The sequence below is a fragment of the Poeciliopsis prolifica genome, unplaced genomic scaffold (genome assembly GCF_027474105.1).
Source record: "Poeciliopsis prolifica strain line A6 unplaced genomic scaffold, Auburn_PproV2 SCAFFOLD004, whole genome shotgun sequence".
Taxonomy (NCBI): Eukaryota; Metazoa; Chordata; class Actinopteri; order Cyprinodontiformes; family Poeciliidae; genus Poeciliopsis; species Poeciliopsis prolifica.
Window position 1 is genome coordinate 13,234,326 of NW_026562379.1, and position 22,090 is coordinate 13,256,415.

At 38.4% G+C, this 22,090-nt stretch overlaps 1 protein-coding gene across 3 annotated transcripts in view; it reads left to right on the top strand.

Moving 5' to 3' along the window:
- Positions 1–1,499: 1,499 nt before the first annotated feature.
- The window catches only part of frem2b (FRAS1 related extracellular matrix 2b), a 59,713-nt gene continuing 39,122 nt past the window's right edge, over positions 1,500–22,090 (top strand). For all 3 annotated transcript variants that reach the window (XR_008605851.1, XM_055028182.1, XM_055028184.1), the window contains exons 1-2: positions 1,500–6,652; positions 7,739–7,828. Coding sequence is in view for 2 of the 3 variants with exons in the window: in XM_055028182.1 (XP_054884157.1) it covers positions 1,642–6,652; positions 7,739–7,828 (5,101 nt within the window). In the remaining variant the exon portion in view is untranslated. The remainder of the gene's footprint in view (positions 6,653–7,738; positions 7,829–22,090) is intronic.

Sequence of the window (22,090 nt, forward strand, 5' to 3'; positions counted from 1 at the left end):
TATGTGTGTGTGTTTGTACACTAATAATGAGGCTTGTGGTTCCCATCAAAACCAGAATTTTTTTTCTGTTGACATGATAATTGCATGTAATAGCGGCATAAAAATCCAAGAAGGGATTTAAAATTCAGCATGGCTCCATCTCTCTGCTGCAAGTCTCTAGGATAGGCATGTTTCAATCTCCTCTGTTATTTCTATGTTTTCTATGTTCCTTTGTTCCTCATCAAATGTTCTATTCACCAAATTGTGGGATTTGACCTGCTTTGCTATTTACCAAGTATCTGTGTGGGTGTTCCTCTAATCAGCGTGGGAGGAAGGGGGGAAAAAAAAAGAAGCCGGATCATGACTGAGCTTGTCAAGACGAAAATGCTCTGCTTGTCAAGATGTCAGACACCTAGAGGACAGAGGGGAAATGGGACAACATTGATGCATGACTCCAAAACGACACAGTAGAACTTAGATCCGTTTAGAGCAGGGCGTGGGCAGGGTGAAACACCCAACCTGGCTGTTACGCACAATTAGGAGAACACTTTTTTTCTGATGAAGATCATGGTGCCTTGAGCTATAAATATATTTTTACTTAATAAATTCATGAACTGTACGGGAACAATGTGTAGTATTACTATATACATCCTGAGCTAAACCCACTATCTCCACAAGAAGTCATACTAATGTCAGCATCAAGCAGCAGGTTCATAACTGTTCTTTATTCAATTTGAAAAGAAGAATACTAGCCTTTAGATGTGCAAAGCTAGTTCCTCAAGAAATGCAGCTGTAACTGAAGTAAAAATTGCATCATATGGACATTATGCGCTACACACTTTTCACAAGTTTTACTGTATATTTTCAAACCATGTATTCTTTTATTTCTACTTCACAATTATGTACCACTTTATGTTAGTCTATCAAATACTTCCCCAGTAGGGGTATTTAGGTCAGTGGAAGTGGCAACATGAGAAAAAGTTCAAGTAGTATGAACAACTCTATGAATAACAAGTATGAACAACTCCAGTATGAACAAGGCGCTATTTACGCCCCTCCTCTTCATTCCAGGAGGGGGCGACAAAGATCCACTTTGGTGCGGGTGAGAATCCAGATTGTACATCTATACAAACCTGTTTATGGTTGCTTTTCTTTATTGTTTGTCGCGTTGTAGGAATAGCTGGGTGTCCTTGACTAAGGCATAGTTCCTTTTTTACTTATAAAACATGCGCAGGCTGTGTTAAAAACACACCTTCCTTGAACTTGCACACATACTTTAACCAATAAATCCACTTCTCACGCAAATTTAATCCTGCTCATTAAGAGTTTTGCTTAGTAAACCTCAGAGGTCTAACCTCCCCTCATCACTCTTTCTGTCCAGAATGACACAACAGCCGTCCATTTATCACCCGACAAGCGCATTCCAGGGGAGACACTGGCCAATGGGTGGAGAGGAGGGCGTGACTTCTCTTTTACTCCGGCAAAGCAGGAGTATGAAGTTTCGCGGAACAGTGCACAGCTGCTGGGAGAGAATGGTGCAGCTTCGCGCTCGGCTCAGGTGCGTGATATTTCCCAGCTCCGTTTTCATCCGCCTATAACTTTGACCGACGCTCACAGGAGTGCAGGCACAAAGTTTTCGACTCTGCAGCTCTTACTCCCCAAATGGCTTGGATTATTCCTTCGCATCTGCACGGGACTGGCGCCGCTTTGCTTCTGCTGGCACTGGTTCTGACAGGTGATGCCGCGGCGACTGGTTTTGACAGCTATGGATTATCATACGCCTTGAGGCCGGAGCTCTCGGAAGATACGATACTGGTTGCCAATAATGGGATCCGCGTGCCGTTTGGGAGATCAGTTTTCATTGATCCCATTAACGATTTGGTGGTCCAAGTTCAGCCCGGCGACAGATGCAGCATCACAGTGTTGGACAACGACCCGCTGTCTCAAAGACCGGGACACCTGTCTCCGAAAAAGTTTCCGTGTGAATTTGGCCCTAACGACGTGAGGTATTCACACTTTGGCTCCCGGAGTCCCCCGAGGGACAGAGTGAGGTTGCAGCTCAGGTACGACACCCAAACGGATACAATGATTATACCTTTCATGATGGAGGTGGAGGTGATCTTCACACAGCTGGAGGTGCTGACGAAAAACATGCCCCTCACTGTTAACTCACTGCTGGGCACCAGTAATCCTATCGATAGAGGCATTTTGGAGTTCACCTTTGACAGAAGCGCACAGCAATGCAAAATAGCTTCGCTCACCAGCGGCAACGTGATTCCCCGCTATGGGAAACTTGTGGATGAGGAGAGCCTCGGAACAATGGTAGATTGTGATGAATTCATTAGGATGAACATCCGCTATCAGCATACTTTTACTTCAAAGTCCCCAAACAGAGATTACATCCCCATGCTGGTGGAATTATATGATAAAGAAGGAAATGTGCTTAAGCAGGAATTCTTCCAGATTCTGGTGCGAATAAAAGATGGAGAGGACAACACGCCCCCTAAGCCCAGCTTTGTTGCCATGATGATGATGGAAGTCGACCAGTTTGTAATGACAGCAATAACCGTAGACATGCTGGCTGCTGAGGATGTGGAGTCTAATCCTGACGAATTAATTTTCAACATCACTTCCCCTCTCTCCTTTGAAGAGGGTTACATAGTCAGCACAGATGACAGGAATTTACCCATAACCTCATTTTACCAGGGAGACCTCAAAGAATTGAAAATTGCTTATAAGCCTCCTGCTGTGGATTCAGACACTGAGAGGATTTTCCAGGTTGAGCTTGAAGTTGTGGACACAGAAGGGGCTGTGTCAGACACATTTGAATTCATGATTGTTGTCAAGCCGATGAACACGCTGGCCCCTGTGGTTACAAGGAACACTGGTCAGCTACTGTATGAAGGCCAGTCCAGGCCGTTGTCTAGTTCACACAATCTAGAAATCAGTGATGAGGACAATTTAGACAAAGTAAGAATTAGTGTAATTGATGGCTTGAGGCATGGAGAGTTAACTGTTCTGGGCTCCAGGAGAAAATTTTTCACCCCAGCTGACCTTGACGCTGGAGTAGTCATTTATCAGCATGACGGTAGTGATACATACAGCGATAACATTATCTTCAGGATGACCGATGGCACAAATGAAGTGGAGTTTTTGTTTCCCATCACTGTTGTGCCTACAGACGATGAGGCACCTATTATCAATGCCAACACTGGTTTGATTTTGTTCAAAAATCAAGTTATGCAGATTTTCTCATCAATGCTCAGTGCTGCAGATATTGACTCAGAAGATTCTACAATAAAGTTTGTATTAGAGCTTCCCTCTCCAACAGTGGGGCAGGTGTTGCTGCGTCAGTCTGAGGCCCCAAAGGACCCATCTACCTGGAAGTTTAATTCAGAGGATGAAATGTATGAGAAAGTAGTGACTGAGTGGCTGCAGCAGGACATTATCGATGGAAAACTGTTTTACAAGCACACAGGGCCTCACAGCACGAGCACAGTCATGGATCAATTTGTGTTTAGAGTACAAGATGACAATGATCCCCCAAATAAGTCAGGTAAGAGCACATTCATAATCAAAATAATTCCTGTTGATGACCTCCCGCCTGAACTTTACCCGAGTACAACCTTACAAATGACTGTTCAGGAGTACCAACTGACGCACTTCCGGAAAAAATTCCTCCGCTACACTGACCTTGATTCAGAGGATCGAGATTTAAAATACACCATTATCCAACCACCTACAGACACAGACGAGAACAACCCTGTTGTACTAGGAGCCCTGGTATTGACTGAAACCCCAAACACTGAAGTCACAACGTTCACACAGGCACAAATTAATCATCACAAAATAGCCTACAAACCACCTGATGTTGAGCTTGGAATTACCACTCATGTTCTACAGTTCAGATACACTGTGGAAGATGTCTCTAGAAATAGTGTGGAGGGAGTTTTCACAATACTCTTAAAGCCTGTGGACAACAAGCCACCTGAAATAACAAACACCGGGTTTACTGTGCTGGAACGTGGCAGACATATCCTCACCAGAGGCGAGTTGGACACCACAGACACAGATACAGACAGCAGCAAGATAACATTCACTATTACACAACCTCCTCTTCATGGTCAGATCCAGTTCATATTCACTCACATGACAAAAGGGGATACCTTCAACCTTGAGAATATTGGAAATGGAATGATCTCATACATCAACAATGGAGATGAATCAACAGTAGACTTGATAAAAATAGACGTCAGTGATGGGGTGCATGTTGTTCCAATTTCTATAAAAATTACAGTGAAGCCAATTGATGATGAGACTCCAATAATCAATCTGCCAGCGGGGACAATAGGCTCCTACATAGATGTTCTAGAAAATGAAGCAACAGAAATCACAAGCAATGTAATTCAGGGAAGAGATGAGGACACAGACGACCTCCGTTTGACCTTCATCGTTGAAGACAAACCGTCATTTGGTGAAATCCTAGTGAAAGGAGTTCCATCGAGCACGTTTACTCAAGCTGATATCATTAACGGCTTTGTGGTCTATGCTCATACAAGCGGAGAGATTGGCTTAAACACAAAGGAGGACTTTTTCAATCTCACTCTGACTGATATGTCTGATGAGTGGACTATAGGAGGAAATAAAATTACGGGTGTCAGAGTTCATGTAACTATTCTTCCCCTGGACAGTCAGGCTCCTGAAGTCTTTGTTGGGCCACAGTTTACTGTTACTGAGGGAGAAAAAAATGTAATTCAGATTCTTCATATAAGCGCTGATGACGTAGACACCCCTAATGATGACCTTCTTTGTACAATTATTGTTCAACCAACTTCAGGGTATGTGGAAAACATCTCTCCAGCACCAGGCTCAGAGAAATCCAGGTCTGGGACAGCCATTAGTGCTTTCACCATCAAAGACATAAGACAGAATCACATTTACTATGTTCAAAGCATTCACAAAGGAGTTGAGCCAGTGGAGGACAGGTTTACCTTCAGATGTTCTGATGGCATCAATTTCTCTGAAAGGCACTTTTTTCCCATCTCCATAATCCCCGCTAATGATGAAAAGCCAGAGATTTACATGAGAGAATTTGTAGTTATGGAGGGCATGAACATAGTTATTGACACTCCCATACTGAACGGTGCTGATGCAGACCTCCCGTCTGATCGGCTCACATTTTTCATCGCCAAACCCCCCAGACATGGATTTATTCTTAATCAGCTCACCACTGGAACTCTCCCTGTGTCAAACTTCACCTTAGAACAGATCAGGGATGGCTCTAGTATTGTGTATGAGCATGACGACACAGAGACAACAGAAGATAGCTTTGAAATTGTCCTCACAGATGGAAAATTTAGTGTAGAGAAAACAGTGATAGTGATGGTTATTCCTGTGGATGACGAAACCCCGAGGATGGCTATTAATGATGGCCTAGAAATTGAGATAGGTGACGTTAAAGTAATTAACAATAATGTTTTAAAAGCCACTGATCTGGACTCAGAGGATAGTACGCTTGTGTATATTATCAGGTATGGGCCTGGCCAGGGATATTTGCAAAGAACATTGCCAACTGGTGAATTGCAAAATATCTCAGTTGGGATGAATTTTACACAAAATGAAGTAGATCAGGGATTGATTTTGTACTTCCACAATGGGCAAGAGGGAATCCGAGACCTCATTAAGTTTGATGTGACAGATGGAATCAACCCTTTAATTGACAGATACTTCTATGTAACAATAGGTGGGATCGACATAGTTTTCCCTGATGTAATCAATAAAGGAGTGTCCCTTAAAGAGGGAGGCCGAGTTACCTTGACAACTGATCTTCTTAGTACAAGTGACCTGAACAGTCCAGATGAACACTTGGTTTTCACAATCACCCGTGCTCCTGTGAGAGGACACCTGGAATGCACAGACACACCTGGGATGCCAATCTCATCCTTTACTCAGCTCCAGCTGGCTGGTAGCAAAATCTACTACATTCACACAGCTGATGACGAGGTGAAAATGGATAGCTTTGAGTTTGAAGTGACTGATGGCTACAACCCCGTGTTCCGCACTTTTCGCATCTCCATCACTGACGTGGACAACAAGAAGCCTGTGGTTACGGTACATGGCCTGGTGGTGACTGAAGGAGAAAATAAACTCATCACACCTTTTGAAATAACAGTTGAAGACAGAGACACTGTTGACCGCCTGTTGAGATTCACAGTTACACAAATTCCTGTTCATGGTCGCCTGCTCTTCAACAACAGTCAACCTGTGACCTCTTTCACAAAGCAAGACCTAAATGAGAACATGATCAGCTACAAACATGATGGCACAGAGAGCGCAGAGGACAGTTTCTCCTTCACCGTCACTGATGGAACCCACACAGACTTTTATGTCTTCCCCGACACGGTTTTTGAGACCAGGAAACCCCAAGTGATGAAGATTACTGTCCTTGCTGTGGATAATGGGGTGCCTCACATCATAGTTAACAAAGGTGCCCAGACATTGAGGGTGATGGAGAGAGATCTCTTGGGGTTTGTGATCACAAGTAAATCCCTCAAAGCAGAGGACAGAGACAGCATTCAGGATTCTGTGACTTTTAGGATAACTGTTGCCCCAGAACACGGTTACCTGATCAACCTTGGCAGAGGAAATGCAACTGTCTCCAAATTCACACAAGGTAAGAGAGCTGCTTTTAATGTTTCTACTGTTCTTGCAACATTTGTGTCATCTTTCACATACTCTTTCTGAAGACTTTGTAATTCTCAAAGATGTTTGATGCTAATCTTAAACCTCTTTATATTTCCCTGCTATGTTAAACCTCCTCCCCATTTGTCATTATGAAAGCAACATTTCCTGAGAAAGGGTTTAATATTTCACCCAAAGCTTCTTTTTGTAAATAGAAAAAAGTCTGTTTTCAGGGCCCCAGGCTTAATAGATCTCCAGAGGAGTGTATTTTTTCAAGCAGTGCCTAGTGGGTTCACTTTTGGAAAGAGCTGGTGGAGATTTGTACATTACTGGAAAACTATTTGCAAAGAAAAACCAAGGGAAATATAGATATGGTGGTAAATAATATGAACTGCAAACACATTGAAGGGAGACTGGCTCAAAGGAAATCACTAGTTTTGTAAACAACACAAGGCTGTGCCAAAGTTATATTTCAAACAGGTCAGGGGGATGCCTTGGTTAATGGTAAACATAGGTGGAGCAGCACATCTGCTGTGTCAGTGTCCATGTTATTTCTGCTTAGATTTATGGAGCCACTGTGCAAAGGGTATCCCCAGGTAATTAATATTTCAGCAGTTTTCACAAGTGTAAATAGACACAAGCTATGCACCACTAGTAACATTTTCTAATGCACCATTTCATTCATTTGAAAACTTTTTGACATAAATAACTGAAGGCATGAAAGGTTAAACTTTACAAATTACCATATCAATGATTATGAAGGATTCTGTTTAACAATATGCAATCATGACTGCACATATTAGAATGATGGTGTATCACTCTATGTCATTTAGGATACTGGATAAATGTGAAGCATTTTTAGCAGGCAGCTTTGCCTAATATGCATATTTTCCAAGACTTTCAGCATGCATATTTTATCACACGGCCTGAGCCTGCGTTAGAACGTAGCAGTCAAAAATTGTATTTAAGAAACACGTCGGGGGGGTGGGAGAAAAATCTGAACATATTTTTCTCCTTCTCACCATTCAAGCCATGGCAGTTTTTGTTGTTCTGCTTATGCAAATTCTTTCTTTTTCAGCTGAAATCGATGACATGAGCATATGCTACATTCTGAAGCATGGTGACAATGCAACAAATGACATTTTCCATTTCTCCATTGAGGATAATGGTAAGTTTGCTTTCTGTCAATAGGATATTTGAAAAGTTTGATAAGAAACCTTCTCATGCTGATATTGGATTTGTCTCAAATTGAAGCATGAGAATATTTTCTACATGTAGGAAAGCCTATATGTACACTTAGATCACAGCATGTAAGGCAGAGTTATATACAGGACAATATTTTCTCTCTGATTCAGAGGGAAAGCTATTCTGTTTACATTGTAAAATAGATTTTGACTCTGTTGTAATTTCTTGCCTTCTTGCTTATTACCATTTAATTTAAGCATTTGTGTTAGTTTTACTGCAAATTACCCAGTAGCTAGTACTACCTTATGGTTGCAACCTATAATTACTGGTTATTTTTCAGCAAGTAATTATTCATTTAGCAAATGACTAATTAGTAAAGCAATTAGCGAAGACCTTCCCTCTAACGAAGATTTGTAATCAGGTGCAGGCTCAGTGAATAGCTTGAGGCAATGATGTCGGTGTTGCCGATTAGCAGAAGCAGTGTGCCTTGCAGTGTGTCCTTTTCTCTACCCTTCAGCTGTGATGAGTGAGCACAAAGAGCCGCTCTAATAGGGGCCCTCTTTTCCCACAAGTATCTCCCCGGCCTTCATATTTATATTCTCATTTTGCCATTTTTTTTTAAGGCAAATCTGTTGCTTCGGTTTAAATCAGTGGTAACAGGTGGATGGGGTACTTATGAGTGATGACTTAAAAGTAGAAGCTGGTTCTGAATTGCAGATTTTCACCTGAGCGGCTTGCTAGTTTTGAGCAAAGGAGAAACTTCTATGTTGGTGAAGCTCCGTGAGTCCCACTGTTATTATCACACCTGAGCAATTTGTCAGGGATCTCTGCTGGTTTTCTACCTCTCTGTCACTCTTTTAATGACATACCCAAATCCCATACCAGTAGTTTGTTTTCCAGAGCTGATAATTAGATTCACTTTCTCAGATATCACAATAATTTTTATGTCGCTTTTACATTTTAAAAAGGTGATTCTAAACAGCATGTTCTCTTCCGCATCAATTAAAAGCTTTTTCGACACTGACCATAATTATCATTCTGTGGCATTTGAATTGCGCTTTAAAGTTTTTCTGCCTTTAAACATTTCTAAGTTGCCCATCCAAAAGGACTTGTCATGTACTGCACTGCAGCTGGTGAGGCAGTCAGTGAACATTTTTTCAATGAGATTTGAGCTGCGCTGGTGGCAGCCCTGATTCCCCAGACGGCGCTTGCAGCTCTTTGAACAGCCGTGTTGTGGAGGAGCTGAATGGTGTTCTCCAGCACACAGCTGCACCGTGTCATGTTAAACAACAGAATACATTCTCCTTCTCACTTCAACCTCATTTAGCCACTAAAACTTTGCAATGTTTTTTACCCCCTCAGTAAATAGTTGCTTTTGATGGTGCAGCTGCTTATGGTAATTTCAGGAGTTTGTGCCAACAGATGTGTAGTATCCGTGTGTTTACTACTTGAAGGGCATGTAGACAAAGTGTTTTTGCTGCTGATTGCCAGTATTTCAAAATGTGTGCTACCTCCTTTGCACATGCCATTGTCATGTAAATACTGTCATTACAAAAAAGCAAGTGCACCCTTTCTGACATCTGGTCTTTTTGGTATCAGGATATCATAAAAATGATTTAGTGTACAGGCTTCTGTAAAAACAAAACCTATAGATCTATGCTGTCAGGATTTATTCAACAAAGATCACACCAATTAGAAAACATTTTAAAGTAAGAATTAATTGCATCTTTTAATTGCACCACCTATAGCAGCAATATGTTGAAGTAATTGTTTTCTGTGTGTCTTTATCAGCCATTTATGTTGAGACCTCAACTTTATTGGTTGCTGTTTATTTCTGTGCTGTTCTGTATGTGTGAAATAGTTTCTATCAACCATTTGTTGTTCATTTTGACAACTGACTAAAGTAATTTTAGATATTCCAGTCACTGTCTGCTCTTGATTGTGAAACTCAAATAAATCATACCTATTTTCACTTTTCAGTCATATTTAATGAGAATAGTTTAGACTGAATGGGGATGAGAACAGACATAAATCAAGAAAGAGTGTTATACTATTTTTCCAGCATGCTGTAGTGCAGTTATATTTATGCCATTTGTTTGAGGAAATGGGAAATAGAAGTAGTTCCAGGCAACGCGTCGATTTGAAGTGTGACATTTGAGTATGAGTGATCAGCCTCATTTTGGCCCATTGGACTACATTTAAAATCTGATCACTTTTCTGAAACATGTACAAATTAATTTATAAGTATGAATATTATTCATTCATATTTCTGACTAGATTTGTCTGAAAGAAGGCAATGTTTAAATATAATTGATGAAACTAACCCTTTCCAAAACATATTTTATGTATATTTAAGGATCTGAAAAACCCACCATTTAATAAATGTTTTCATTCTATAGGGGATGTTTAATTATTCTGAATCTGGATTTCCAGCATGAAAATGTCACTTTTAGCCAGATTTATTTTGGAGCTTGAAATATTTCCAGACTCAGCACATACATCTAGAACACAAGATGGTGAATCAATGTGTCTCCAACATATATTTATATTGAGTCAGAGGCGGATGCCACTGTGACAAGCAAGATTTGAGACCTAGCAGATGCTTTAATTAATAAGCCAGAAGTGAGTTGATATATTTAAAAAAAAAAAATCAATGACCAGTAAGTTTACCTCTTATATGTTACTTATGATAGCCACCCTCTCAAACAAATGCATTACATATCCATTTTCTCATGTCCAGACACATAAAACTCTGGAATGAAAGGTTGCCTTCTGTGACTGTGTCTGTAAATATTATGGCAAATGCATATGTATTCTCCTTTTTGGATGTGTTTACATCAATATCATAAAAGCAAAACAATTGTTATCGATCTAAAATGAAGCACTGTGTAAATAGATAGTGACAACCCATTTATTATACTTCTTTTATGTACTTAGATTAATTGGACTGCAGCCCACAATGTTACTGTACTTTGTTGAAAGTGATATTAAATTTTCTCTATTAGCTTACTTGCCATTGACTTACTGTGACTTTGTTTTGTAATTGAACTGCCAGGGGCCGGGCTTCCTCTCTGCGGCAATTAATCTCCGGCTTTATACACTTTTTTTTAGACTTGCATGTTGTGTTAAGGACCCAATTTAGAATTTAATTGCAATGTTTTATCAATTTGTCTTCACCGCATAAAAGCTTCAGATGTCTCTTTCACCTCCAATGAGCTACAAAGTGTGATTAAACCTTAATATTTTCCACAATATCTGGATGTAAAATAGGATATTTATTTTGTGTGGAAGTACACAATCTATAGCAATAAATAGCATATTTATCCACATTACTGAGAGGTTTTTTTTTCTTCTTAAAGCTATCTCAGATGCCTTTAAAGTTCTTTTTTTCCAAAGAAGGAAGACAAGGCTTAGACTAGTGCTTTGAAGTAACTTAACACCTGCAAAGCAAAGGCACAAACACAGCTTTAAAGCAAAAATCTCCATAATTACTTGAAAAGTGTTTTGTTTGAAACCAAATTGGTATATGGCTGTTTGTGTTTATATATATATGTGTGTGTTCACAAGGAGTGGGACTGCTCTTGTCGTTTTAAATCAGTTAATTGATGTGTTTCGGTGGACTCCAGCACTCTCCTTGTCTCCTGGAGATTCAAGTGCATTCAGGTGAGCTTACCTGAACACACACAAGCCCTGGCATTCCCAGGTAGTTGTTTGTTGAGTTGGATCCCTGTCTGCTTCCAGCCAGTCAGTCAACATTACAGATGTTCCTAATGACAGACACAACTGCTGTGGTCTTTGTTTTTCATTCCAGACTTTCTTCTATGTTGTTTTTCCTTTTCCTGGGGAACCTGGAGACTGAAATAGATCATTAAGAGCTCAGATCTTAAAAGAAGTTTGAAAGGAATTTGACGAAAAATAATTCAGTAGAGAGTCAAATCAACAAATGAACAATTCAGAAATTATTGTGAATAATTACAAAATAGAGATTGTTTTAATGTAGTGAAGTGTCTTTATCTTTAATGCACTTCTGCAAGCTTAAAAAAATAAGTTTTGCTAGTTGTTTCTGCTCCATGAAATAAGGTAAGCTGAAGTCACCGAGTCCTTTCAGCTGATAAATCCTCTGAGCCATTTCAGGCCTCCAGTCACATCTGATATGTCGGTTGTCAACATCTTCCACGTTACCAGCGTGTAATCGCCTGTGACACAGAGCACACACTCCATCTCTCTTGTCCCTCATCCTGTTTAACTCTAGGTTTGGAGGGATTATCTTACTCCCCATAGCGTGCTAGCGTACAACAGAAGTAAGATAGAACATGCACTCACATGCAGTTGCGAGGTTAGTATACTATATTATTCCCATCACAGCTTAGGTGATGACTCTGCAGATTTTTTCTGTGCTTCTCTCCTATTATTAATGAAACTGTCTGGGCTATACTTTTCGTGTGGACTGTTACATTTCTCTGTCCTTGGAACCTGTATGGTATGAATCATATGCATAAGGCATGCTGTAAAATTTAGAAAATTACATAGCCGGTCATGTTGCCGTCTTTTAAGGAGATTTGGAGGGCATAAAGTTATTTTTCAGCTTCTGCCTGTGCTTGTTTTGTGTTTGTTTTTCACATTTTGTGATTAGAAACCTGACATGTGATTGCTGAGCTTTTCCTGGGAAACAGCTGCTTCATGTTGGGAATAAAAACACACACACACACACGCACACACATACACAAATCAGAGTGAGGATTTAGGCTAATCTTTTTAATTTGGTTAGTAATTTGGGTCATTTTTTTGCTCTTTTGTCTTTGTAATTTTTCCATACCAGTCTCTGCTATAGCTATAGTAGAGCATACTGCAATATATTTAAAGTTTATTCCCTAACATGTGATTTGGATGAGCCCATACCAGGGTTTTACGGCATCAAAATATGCAGAATTTTTTAAAAAGAATTAAATTATTTAATTAATTGTAGTTGAAACAGAAAAACAACAATTACTCCTATTGCTGTTAAAACAATGGAATAAATTGATTTCCTTTTTGCGTTTTGTTGTAGAAACAGATAAGCAAAAATCTATACAAAAGGCCTCTATCAACATGCCACTTGGAGTTTTCCAGTAGTAGCTTCAGAAAGAAATGTTTGGTGGTGGTCCTGTAGTTTCCACACCACGACTGTCAGTGTTTTTCTGGAACTGGACAAATTTCCCAACAGCATAATTTGAGTTTGCTATGAAACTAAGACTTTTTCCATTTAGCTGACCCATGTCTAATTTTTCAACAAGTGTGTGAACCAATAAGAACTAAAAAGAAAAAAAAAATGTTGATAACTTTGTCATTGATTCAATGTCCTTGAGAATTTGTGTTTTACTCTCATTTTACCTTGAGAAAAATAAAAGGTAACCGTGGATGATTAAAAGGTTCCCTTTACCTTAATGTGCCATCAGCAAGTGTAGAGCCAAGGTTAACAAAGCAAAGACGAATTCCCAAAAGCATCAGAATCCCAGGCTCAGACTTGTTCTGTGAAAAGATAATATGTGTCGTCATGACTGCCTTAGGATATCAGTTTAGCAGAACTGAGGTTGTCTCAGGAGTCAAATGCTCCTTAGCTTAGGCCAGTGTCGGATTTTGACAGCTTCTTTATGGATTGTCCCAGTTCTCAAAACTGGAAAGGCTGACAAATGCATGTAAGAAAATACAAATGACATCAGCATCTGAAACAAAAAGAAACTCATCACAATTAAGTGCTGTGTACATCAAAATAGAATCTAAATTAAAATGTCAGCCTCACACAGGGGGAGCAGTTTTTGACATATTTAAAACAGCTTTATAAGATAGTTTTGATAGAGTGGGGGTCATTAATACTAAAGCTGCTGCAGTGACATCTCCTTTTTTCTCATTTGTAAGGCTTTTGTTGGTTTTGCTAAATCACTCTGGATAATGTGTTTTTTGGCCCCCAAATCCCAGCAGTGGGCAAGAGCTTCACTTCTCAGCATTGCTGCATATTAAGCCCCTGACAGCTGGTCTGTAATGTCCCAGCTCTCTTCAGATGAGGCTTGGTTTAGCTATTTGAACTCCGTGCATGGTACACTTCTTTTATGTGCACTTATTATGCAGATTCACAGTGGCACAATGAAAGGATCCATCCCGGGTCCATTGTGAGACCAGCTGCCTGATTCTTTAATCAAGAGATCTACAATCGTTCATCAAATTTCTTGGCTACAACTGCGGTTGATATAAAACTGTTTTGTCGCTGATTTCTTGTCATTTTCTCTCTTGTTTACAGCAATGTGAAAAACAGAGCTGTAATTATTTTTTTCAGTCAGTATGCCAAATAAGTGTAACATTGGGGTGAATTGTGAATATTGAGTAACCTGACGGAAACCTTTTAAGTATTGTTCATTTTCTAATCCAAGGAGAATGTGTAATCTAGACATAGATAATGTCGAGAATATGACATTATCTTTGAAAAGCCAATCTCATAGGAAATGCTGATGAAACCTTTAGAAGGTTTTCATTGTGGTTCAAGCTTCTGCTCTCCACCACATGCTTTCCATAAGTGTGGTCTGACTGACAGGATATAAGGTATCAGCTTGTCGAGAAATGGGAAGGGGGAAGAAACCAAGCAGTTGAAAGATAGAAGTGCTTTGTTGGTGCTGCTGTTGGTGAGAGCAAGGCGTCGAGTTGCTTCCTGTCGCCTGAAGTGATGACATGAATGTGCTGATGTGCAGTTCACTCCCCAAACACCACCTATGTTGACAAGTAGTGAAATGTAGTAGAGCAGTAGTGGCTTCATCTGCATTTGAATAGAGCTCACAATTGACATGATTAGGTGTAAAGTAAGATGCATGCTGGAATGTGTAGGAGAATCTTAAATCTTCACATTTCTGCCTCAAAAGGTGAGGAATGAAATCAGTGATCTCTTCTAGTGTTCAGTTGCAGTTTATAAAAGGAGAATTATCAAATTACCAATTTTTCAAGATGATATGTTTCTTTGTCAGTTTAGATGACTGTGTGCAGTGCTGTATTCAAATTTCTTCAGCTTTAGCTTGTTCTTATCACACAAATTGTAACATCAGACAAAAATAACCAGAGTTAAACTAAAAAACAGTTTTTGAATGGCGATTTTGTTTATTAAAAGTAAGAAAGCTATTCACACCAACCTTTGAGAACAAGCAATTACCCCGAAAGCATAATTGATTGTGCCAACCTTGGCCACAACAGTCGACATCAAACGTTATCACTGGCAAGTTTTCCATCCGGAATGCTGGCATATTATTGCAGAATTGTTTTAAGTAAGCCACAGAAAATGAGTCTCCAACATTAGGATCATGCAACAACAAAATTTAAGTCCAGATTTAGACTAGGTCACTAAATCTTTGTGTGTGTGTTTTTTTTTTATTATTTTTTTTAAATTTATTTTACATTTCACAGGTAGACATACCAATGTGCTTCAGATCACTTTCCTACAGTATAAATCAAATTTTATTTAAGGTCAAAAACTAATGGCTGGACATTCTATTCCAGGACTTCTTATGGAATGCAGAATATATAGTTTCATTTTTTACAGAAAATCACTTGGACTATGGAGAGTAAAAGCCGCCTCACGTCTGATTGTAGGTAGTAAAATTGCTAAGTGATTTAAAATGTGACAAAAAATCAATAAGAAAAATATTCTGAAATGGGACAAAATATTTTTACAGCACTGTCAGTATGATTTGTTACAAAAATGTTGTTACTGTTGTCAGAAGAATAAAACTAATGAAATTGAATCAAAAACCGTGTTTGATCAATTGTTTTTTTTTTTTTTTTTTTTTACTTGCCACTTATTGGTTTTGGAAGCTTTTTTTCCATTTGCAAATGAAAACATCAGATGTTTTTACTTAGGTTAACTTTGTTGTATTTTGACATTTGTTTTATGTGTGAAGTGGTTATATAGAAATCTGATTAGGGGATAATACTGAGCACCTCTTCACTGTGCCATATATAATTATAAAAATATTTCCAAAACATCCAGTACATTTGTTCTTGTCTGTAGGCAGTTGAAGTTTCGCATTGTTGAATGTCCCTAATCTTTTCTGTCTTTGTCACAGATGGGTAATAGAGAAACTTTAAGACAAGCTAAACCTAAATCTAAAAACATGAAAACTGTGCAGAGTTTGAACGAACCCTTCCTCCATGAAGAAAACAGAAAGGTCTTGCTGACAGAAATTAACTAGACCAAGCAGGGGCTTATCTTAGTTTTCCAGCAGCTGAACTGGGAGTGAAGAGTTACATATTAGCAAGCAAATAGGAAGATGGAAAAAAAGAACCAGAGGGTGCAGGTCTAGACAACTGGGCAGTCTCATACTGTGCTCCAATCATTCTTTAAATCCCCAAATAATTGGCTTATGCATAATAGTTACCACTAAATGCTTTGAAGGTTATTACTGGTCAATTTTATTTTGAAATTGGGGATTTGTGTGCCTGTCAGGCATTCTGAAAAAAATCCATATGATAAAAGCAGTAATTAAAAATGTTAATTTAAATGGAATTTAACATATAACATTTTGACTTAGATCCCACAATTGTATTAATTTTCTATATCCAAAGAAGGCAAAAAGGTATGAAGGAAAAGAAGCAAACATCAGGCAGCCAGGAGCACTGCCAAAACTTGGAATACCAAACTCTGGCATCGATGCGCACCACAAAGGTCACTCAAGAGAAAAGTGGTTATATCAAAGCATGGGCTCAGCTTAATTTTGAATCCATAAAGTGGAGATTTATGCAATCCAAAAAATGACAAGGAGGAAATCAGAAGAGTTGTTGTCTGAGTGCAGTGGATTGGAGACTAAACCAACCGGCTCCTTACAAAGGCTTTTGAAACACTGTGGGGAACTTTGTGGGCATGCAAGTAACCCAGCTAGTGAATGATTGCTTATGACAAGAATTCTAAACACTAAAAACTCTAACTTTTGGCAGCACTCCAGACGATAAAGTCTGTGCTCCAGTTCTGACCACTTCTGCTAAGTTTATTCCTGTGGCTGTTCGTTTTTTGGTTTCTCCAAACAAATCCATAAGAATACTTTATCTAAGATAATAATACAGGTACTGTGCAAGTCTTGCTTTTTTTAACATAACCAGTCTGTTGTCGTGTGCTATTTTATACTCTCGTCTAGTTCATCTTCTTCTAGCTCTCAGAAAGAAATTAGGCCCAAAAGTGCTAAGCAACTATTCCTCAGAGGTATCAGTGATCTGGATGTTGAGTTGTAAAAATAATCCTCTATTCTGCAAGGTGCAAACAGGTGTATTTCAGCATGTACAGATACAGGCTGAATATTACAATAAAACTACCCCATAATTGATGAACTCCATTGGGGCTTGTGCTTAAAGAAACAAAAGCGCTATCTCCTCCTCTCCCTCTCTCCCTCTATCTTTCATTTTTTTTCATTATTACTCTATTGCTATTCTGCGGCATCCTATTTCATCTTTGATTCCAATATTTTCACTTCGTCTCCCACATTATCTGGCCATTTCCACTTTTAAGCTAATTTCTCAAATCTGTTAGCAGCTTTTGCTGCTTCCAAGGCCCTCTGAGGAGCAGACATTCAACACCTGCTTGCTTAATTCACACACACAAAGATAAAATAATTACATTCCAGATTCAAGCAAATAGTGGCATATGGGTAATGCACTCAAAGGAAAACATGCATTTCTAGGGTTATTCTCATTATTCACAAAACATTTTGAGGACACTGTCAGATCTCTAACTGAATAAGTATTTTAATGTGTATATATATATTTTTTTTTTACATCAACAAAAAAAGCCCTAAAAAGTCACTTTAACCCAATGCTATGAATGTTCAAGCTGAAGGAAAAGCTTTAATTGTCTGACAAAATCCTCAGTCAAAGACAACACTGCTACAGCTACACTGGAATAAAATAGAGGATTTTCTTTCCTGATATATTTTATGGTCACAAACAACTGTTGTCACCTTGTGGTCTGAGCTATCTGTCCTAGGGGGGACATAAACTGTGTCATGTCCTCTTCCATCAGCTTTGTCTTGTTGCTTCTCTTACATCTAACATTCCAGTTGTTTCATAATCCTGGGGCAACACATGTTTCTAAATCAGGTATATTTTTGATGGCTGAGGAGAATTCTGCCCTTTGCTTAGCTCAAACAGGTATTCAGTGTACTACTATTGAAATTGTTTTTCTTTAAAAAGTAATCTATAATATTACTTCTGCCATCAAGTGACAGGTTTTAATATTTTTCCAGATGTAATGTCAAAAAAATATTTATGCTGGAATGGGAGTTGAAAAGAATTTGGCAATACTGATTCCATTGTAGATCTCACTTATTAATTTGATTTCTGATTGATTCTCGAATTGATTCTCAATGAGTGAGGAAATAAAATAAAAATACAAATGGGTCTGGCTGCATGGACAGTTCTTACAATTGGTATGTCTGTTGTTTCAGGAAGAATTTGAAATATTAAAGTATCTCCAGCTGTGAAAAACAGCCTCTCAGATGGTTTGTATTATTTATTTTTAACCGTGTCATTTTACCCTGCCTTGATGAAAGGTTTAGCAAACAAGTGTGTGAGCCAGCCTCTGAACCAGCCTCCCTCTGACAGTCCTCATCAACTGAAGGTTTATATGACGTGACAGAAATCACTAACATTAATGTAGTAAACAGGACCTGGAGAAGTTTAATGTTGCTTTAGATATTTACGGCAGGAGTTGCTGTGAGAGAGAAGCTCCTTTTTGAGGGTCACAATTGTTATTAAGCAACGTATCAAACACTTTATATTTGTTCAAATTAATTTAACGCTGTGTAGTCAAACACTTGAGCATGTTGGAGATGTTTCCTCCTTTGAAAGTATTGCAATTGGTCGTGGTATCGTATGTTATTTGTGAAATGTAGCGATACTTTGGACTTCTTCTGCTGTGACGCCGTCTTGGATATATCTTAGACCAGAACTTGTACAATATGGCATCATGCAAATACGTCTCATGTTATTGGAGCCAACAAGCATAATCGTTAGGTAGACAAATTAACAATTGCAAGGAACTGAACTACTCAAATTCCCATCCTTCATGCATGTTTTATTGTATAGTGCCTTCCTGATTTTGACTAAAAAGGTGTTTTGTTGTCCAGAAAACTATGCTTTTAAAATAATTATTGGCTTTTAAAACCAAATAAAAACTCACTTTAGGCTCATTAATGTTTTGTACTTGCTTTGAAAGGTTTCAACCCTAGTTTATGATTAAATTATGCACTACAAATGAAAAAATATTTTAAAGGGCATTCTTTGTACCTTAAAGACTCATTTCGATTAAGGCATTCCATAATAGATTGAAAAATAAATGACATTACCATACAGGCATCTGAACTGCTGTGCTTGTTGAGCTGTTTTGCATTTTTTAGCAGTCTTGTTGTGAACCAGGTTTTATTGCATATTAAATTAGCTTGTGATGTTCAGATTAGCCCATGAAACAATAATGTGACTGTTTTTCCATGTGAAAAACAAAATTGTTTGTTCAACATCTCAGTGCCATACTAACAATAATTTGCATGCAGTGGCTGAAAAAAAAACAATCTATGGCATAATATGTTCCAAGCATCCCTAGATGTGCTTTTAACTCGCCGGTGGAAATTTACATCCAAGGGTTTTTGTTCTGCTGCACAGACTAATCATCCGTCTAAGATTACAAGCAAGGGACAATAACAACAGTAAATGCTTAGAAAATTTCATTCCTCTTTTCATGAATGCAGAAGAGCATTCTTATCTTTAACATGCAGGTTTTTGCTGTTCAGCTGGATGTCTCCTTTTCGCCAGCTGTAAACAAAGGACAAAGGACATCCAACACCTATTTAAGAATTACCATTTTATTCTTGCAAGGAGCATTTTCCTTTCAGGCAAAAGCCCTTCCGCATGTTGGGGATTTGTAAGTAACGACTGTGAAATGCGGCTGAAACATGTTTGTTCAAATGACTCCAGTGAAGGCCAACCTTGAGAACAGACTCACCAAATTCCCAGCTTTATTAGTATGGTGCTCATGACTCTGTGGGACCGGGATGGGGTTTTTTATATTCTACGGCCTCACACTGTTGCTTTCAGCAAACAGTCCAGCATTATTCGGTCTGACAAGAGAGCAAACTCTGTGCATTGAGGGGTCAAGAAATAGCTCGTCCTCTTTTGTCAGTTCCTCTCTTCCTGTATTCTCATGTTTAGTTGTTTTTTCCTGCATTTTCACACATAGCCATGTTGCTTTTTATTGTCTTTCTTTTCCTCCAACATGAAAACATTAAGTTCAACAATTTTTTTTGTATTCCTGATCTCATTCTCACAAGCGTTTTGAATAATATATGAAATGTCGGTTCATAAAGTAGCTAAGGCCAACTACAAACATATAGTAAGACGTTTTTTAAATATGTGTATTCCCAACTCTTTTCTCAAGCAAGCACAGTTTTCAAAATAAAATCTTTTCTCATAAGAAAGGTTGAAGTGCTGGCAGCCATATATTTCACAGGAGTTTCTCTTAATAAAACATTATTCAGTGCAGCAAAGTTCAGCCCACCCAGAGTAAAACTTTATTCACAGTCCCAATACAAACAAGGAAAGTTACAACTGGAAGCAACAGAATGTATTAGGCTGCCCTTTAATTCATCTGCTTGTCTCTGTTGTATCTGTAACCTTGACTTAATCGCTACCTGCACCAAGATCCTACACAAAAAAAGACACAACTTCACATAATTTAAGTTTTTATTGTAAGGAAAAATCATTCATTGTATTTTGGAAGATTTAAAGTTACGGAAGAACCATACTTTAAGCAGCAAATGTAACAGATGGACAAAGATACTGAAAGAAAAATTGTATTTAGCAGCTTGAACAGCGCTTCTGTGCAGATATAGACACACAGAACAGACCTCTGTTTCACTGAGTGGAAGGTGATAAACAGTTACCACTATCATGAAATATACAAAGCTGTCAAAATGCAATCCTTTTAAAACTGTAAAAAAAAAAATAAAAATATGCAACACAATTTTTACTGTTCAAAATGCTGTTTTTACGCTAATAAACTAATGTTAAATAAAGTGCCTTACGGACCTGTGTTTTTGCCAGTCTTATGTATCACAGAAGAAGCACAGTACCATCCCTTCTCCACCTATTGCCGCACACTACCAGTCAGCTGGCTAAATGAAGGCTAATATGTTTCTCATATGTACATAAAAGGCAAATTTGTCCATTTGAAAAGATTTGTATTTCCTAGAATCATGAACATTTTCAGCATGGAAACAAAACAATCAGCAAACATCACACTTATAAAGGTGATTCCTCTTTTGAAAAGGTGATTCCTCTTTTGAAAATACTGTTGCTAAGCTGTTTTTAAAAGCAATTTAATTGGCAGTACCATGATCTGATGAAACTACTGCATTTTTGGTTTTCTCTTACCGTCAGAATCTCATACTGACACATTCTAGTGCTTAATTGTGGTTTTATGAAGAAAACATGTGAAACATTCTGCTACTAATCCTGGCTGTTGCCTTGCCATCTGGAGTCAAGTTCTATACCATATATTGCTAATCGATAAATAGTAAAATTTTACAAATAAAACAAAGCAATGTAAGTAAAAATGTGTATTGTGGTAAAAATAAATTTAGAAAAAGAAAACTGTATTAGCTTAAATCCATAGGAAAAAAAATATATTATTAAACACTGGTGTTTTCTTATACAGTGACTAAATCAGCTATTTCTGTTTTAAACCAAACCTTAAGGGATTGAAATAGGAATTCACTTGAACGATTTTAAATTACTGTGGTTTTTGCTCAAAGCCTGGCAGCGATTTGTCTTTTTCTCTCGTGTTTTTTTAGTGGTGTGCGAATGGTTTACCACAGCTGCTTGAGCAACCTGTGTGTTCATCCCATAAATAATTGACTGGTAAGAAGTGAGACACTAAATCCACAGTGACCTTTATGTGAGTGCTGAAAAAAGCCCTGTAGCTGCTAATTCAGCCTTTTGTTGGTACTCCCTTTTATATTGAGACTTGAGGCTTTTGCTTTTTAAACCTTGCGGTTCACTGTTAATTAAGACACTCGAGGCTGTGTCCTCGGATTGACAGGAATGTTAGTCAAGGACAATCAAGGAGTAGTTTTTCAGACCTTTTCTACCAATTCAAAGATAACGAGACCTTTATCGTTTGTTTTTATAGCTATTTAATTTTTTTAAGACCCCTTATTTACATCCTTTTTTTCTAAACTATTTATCTACA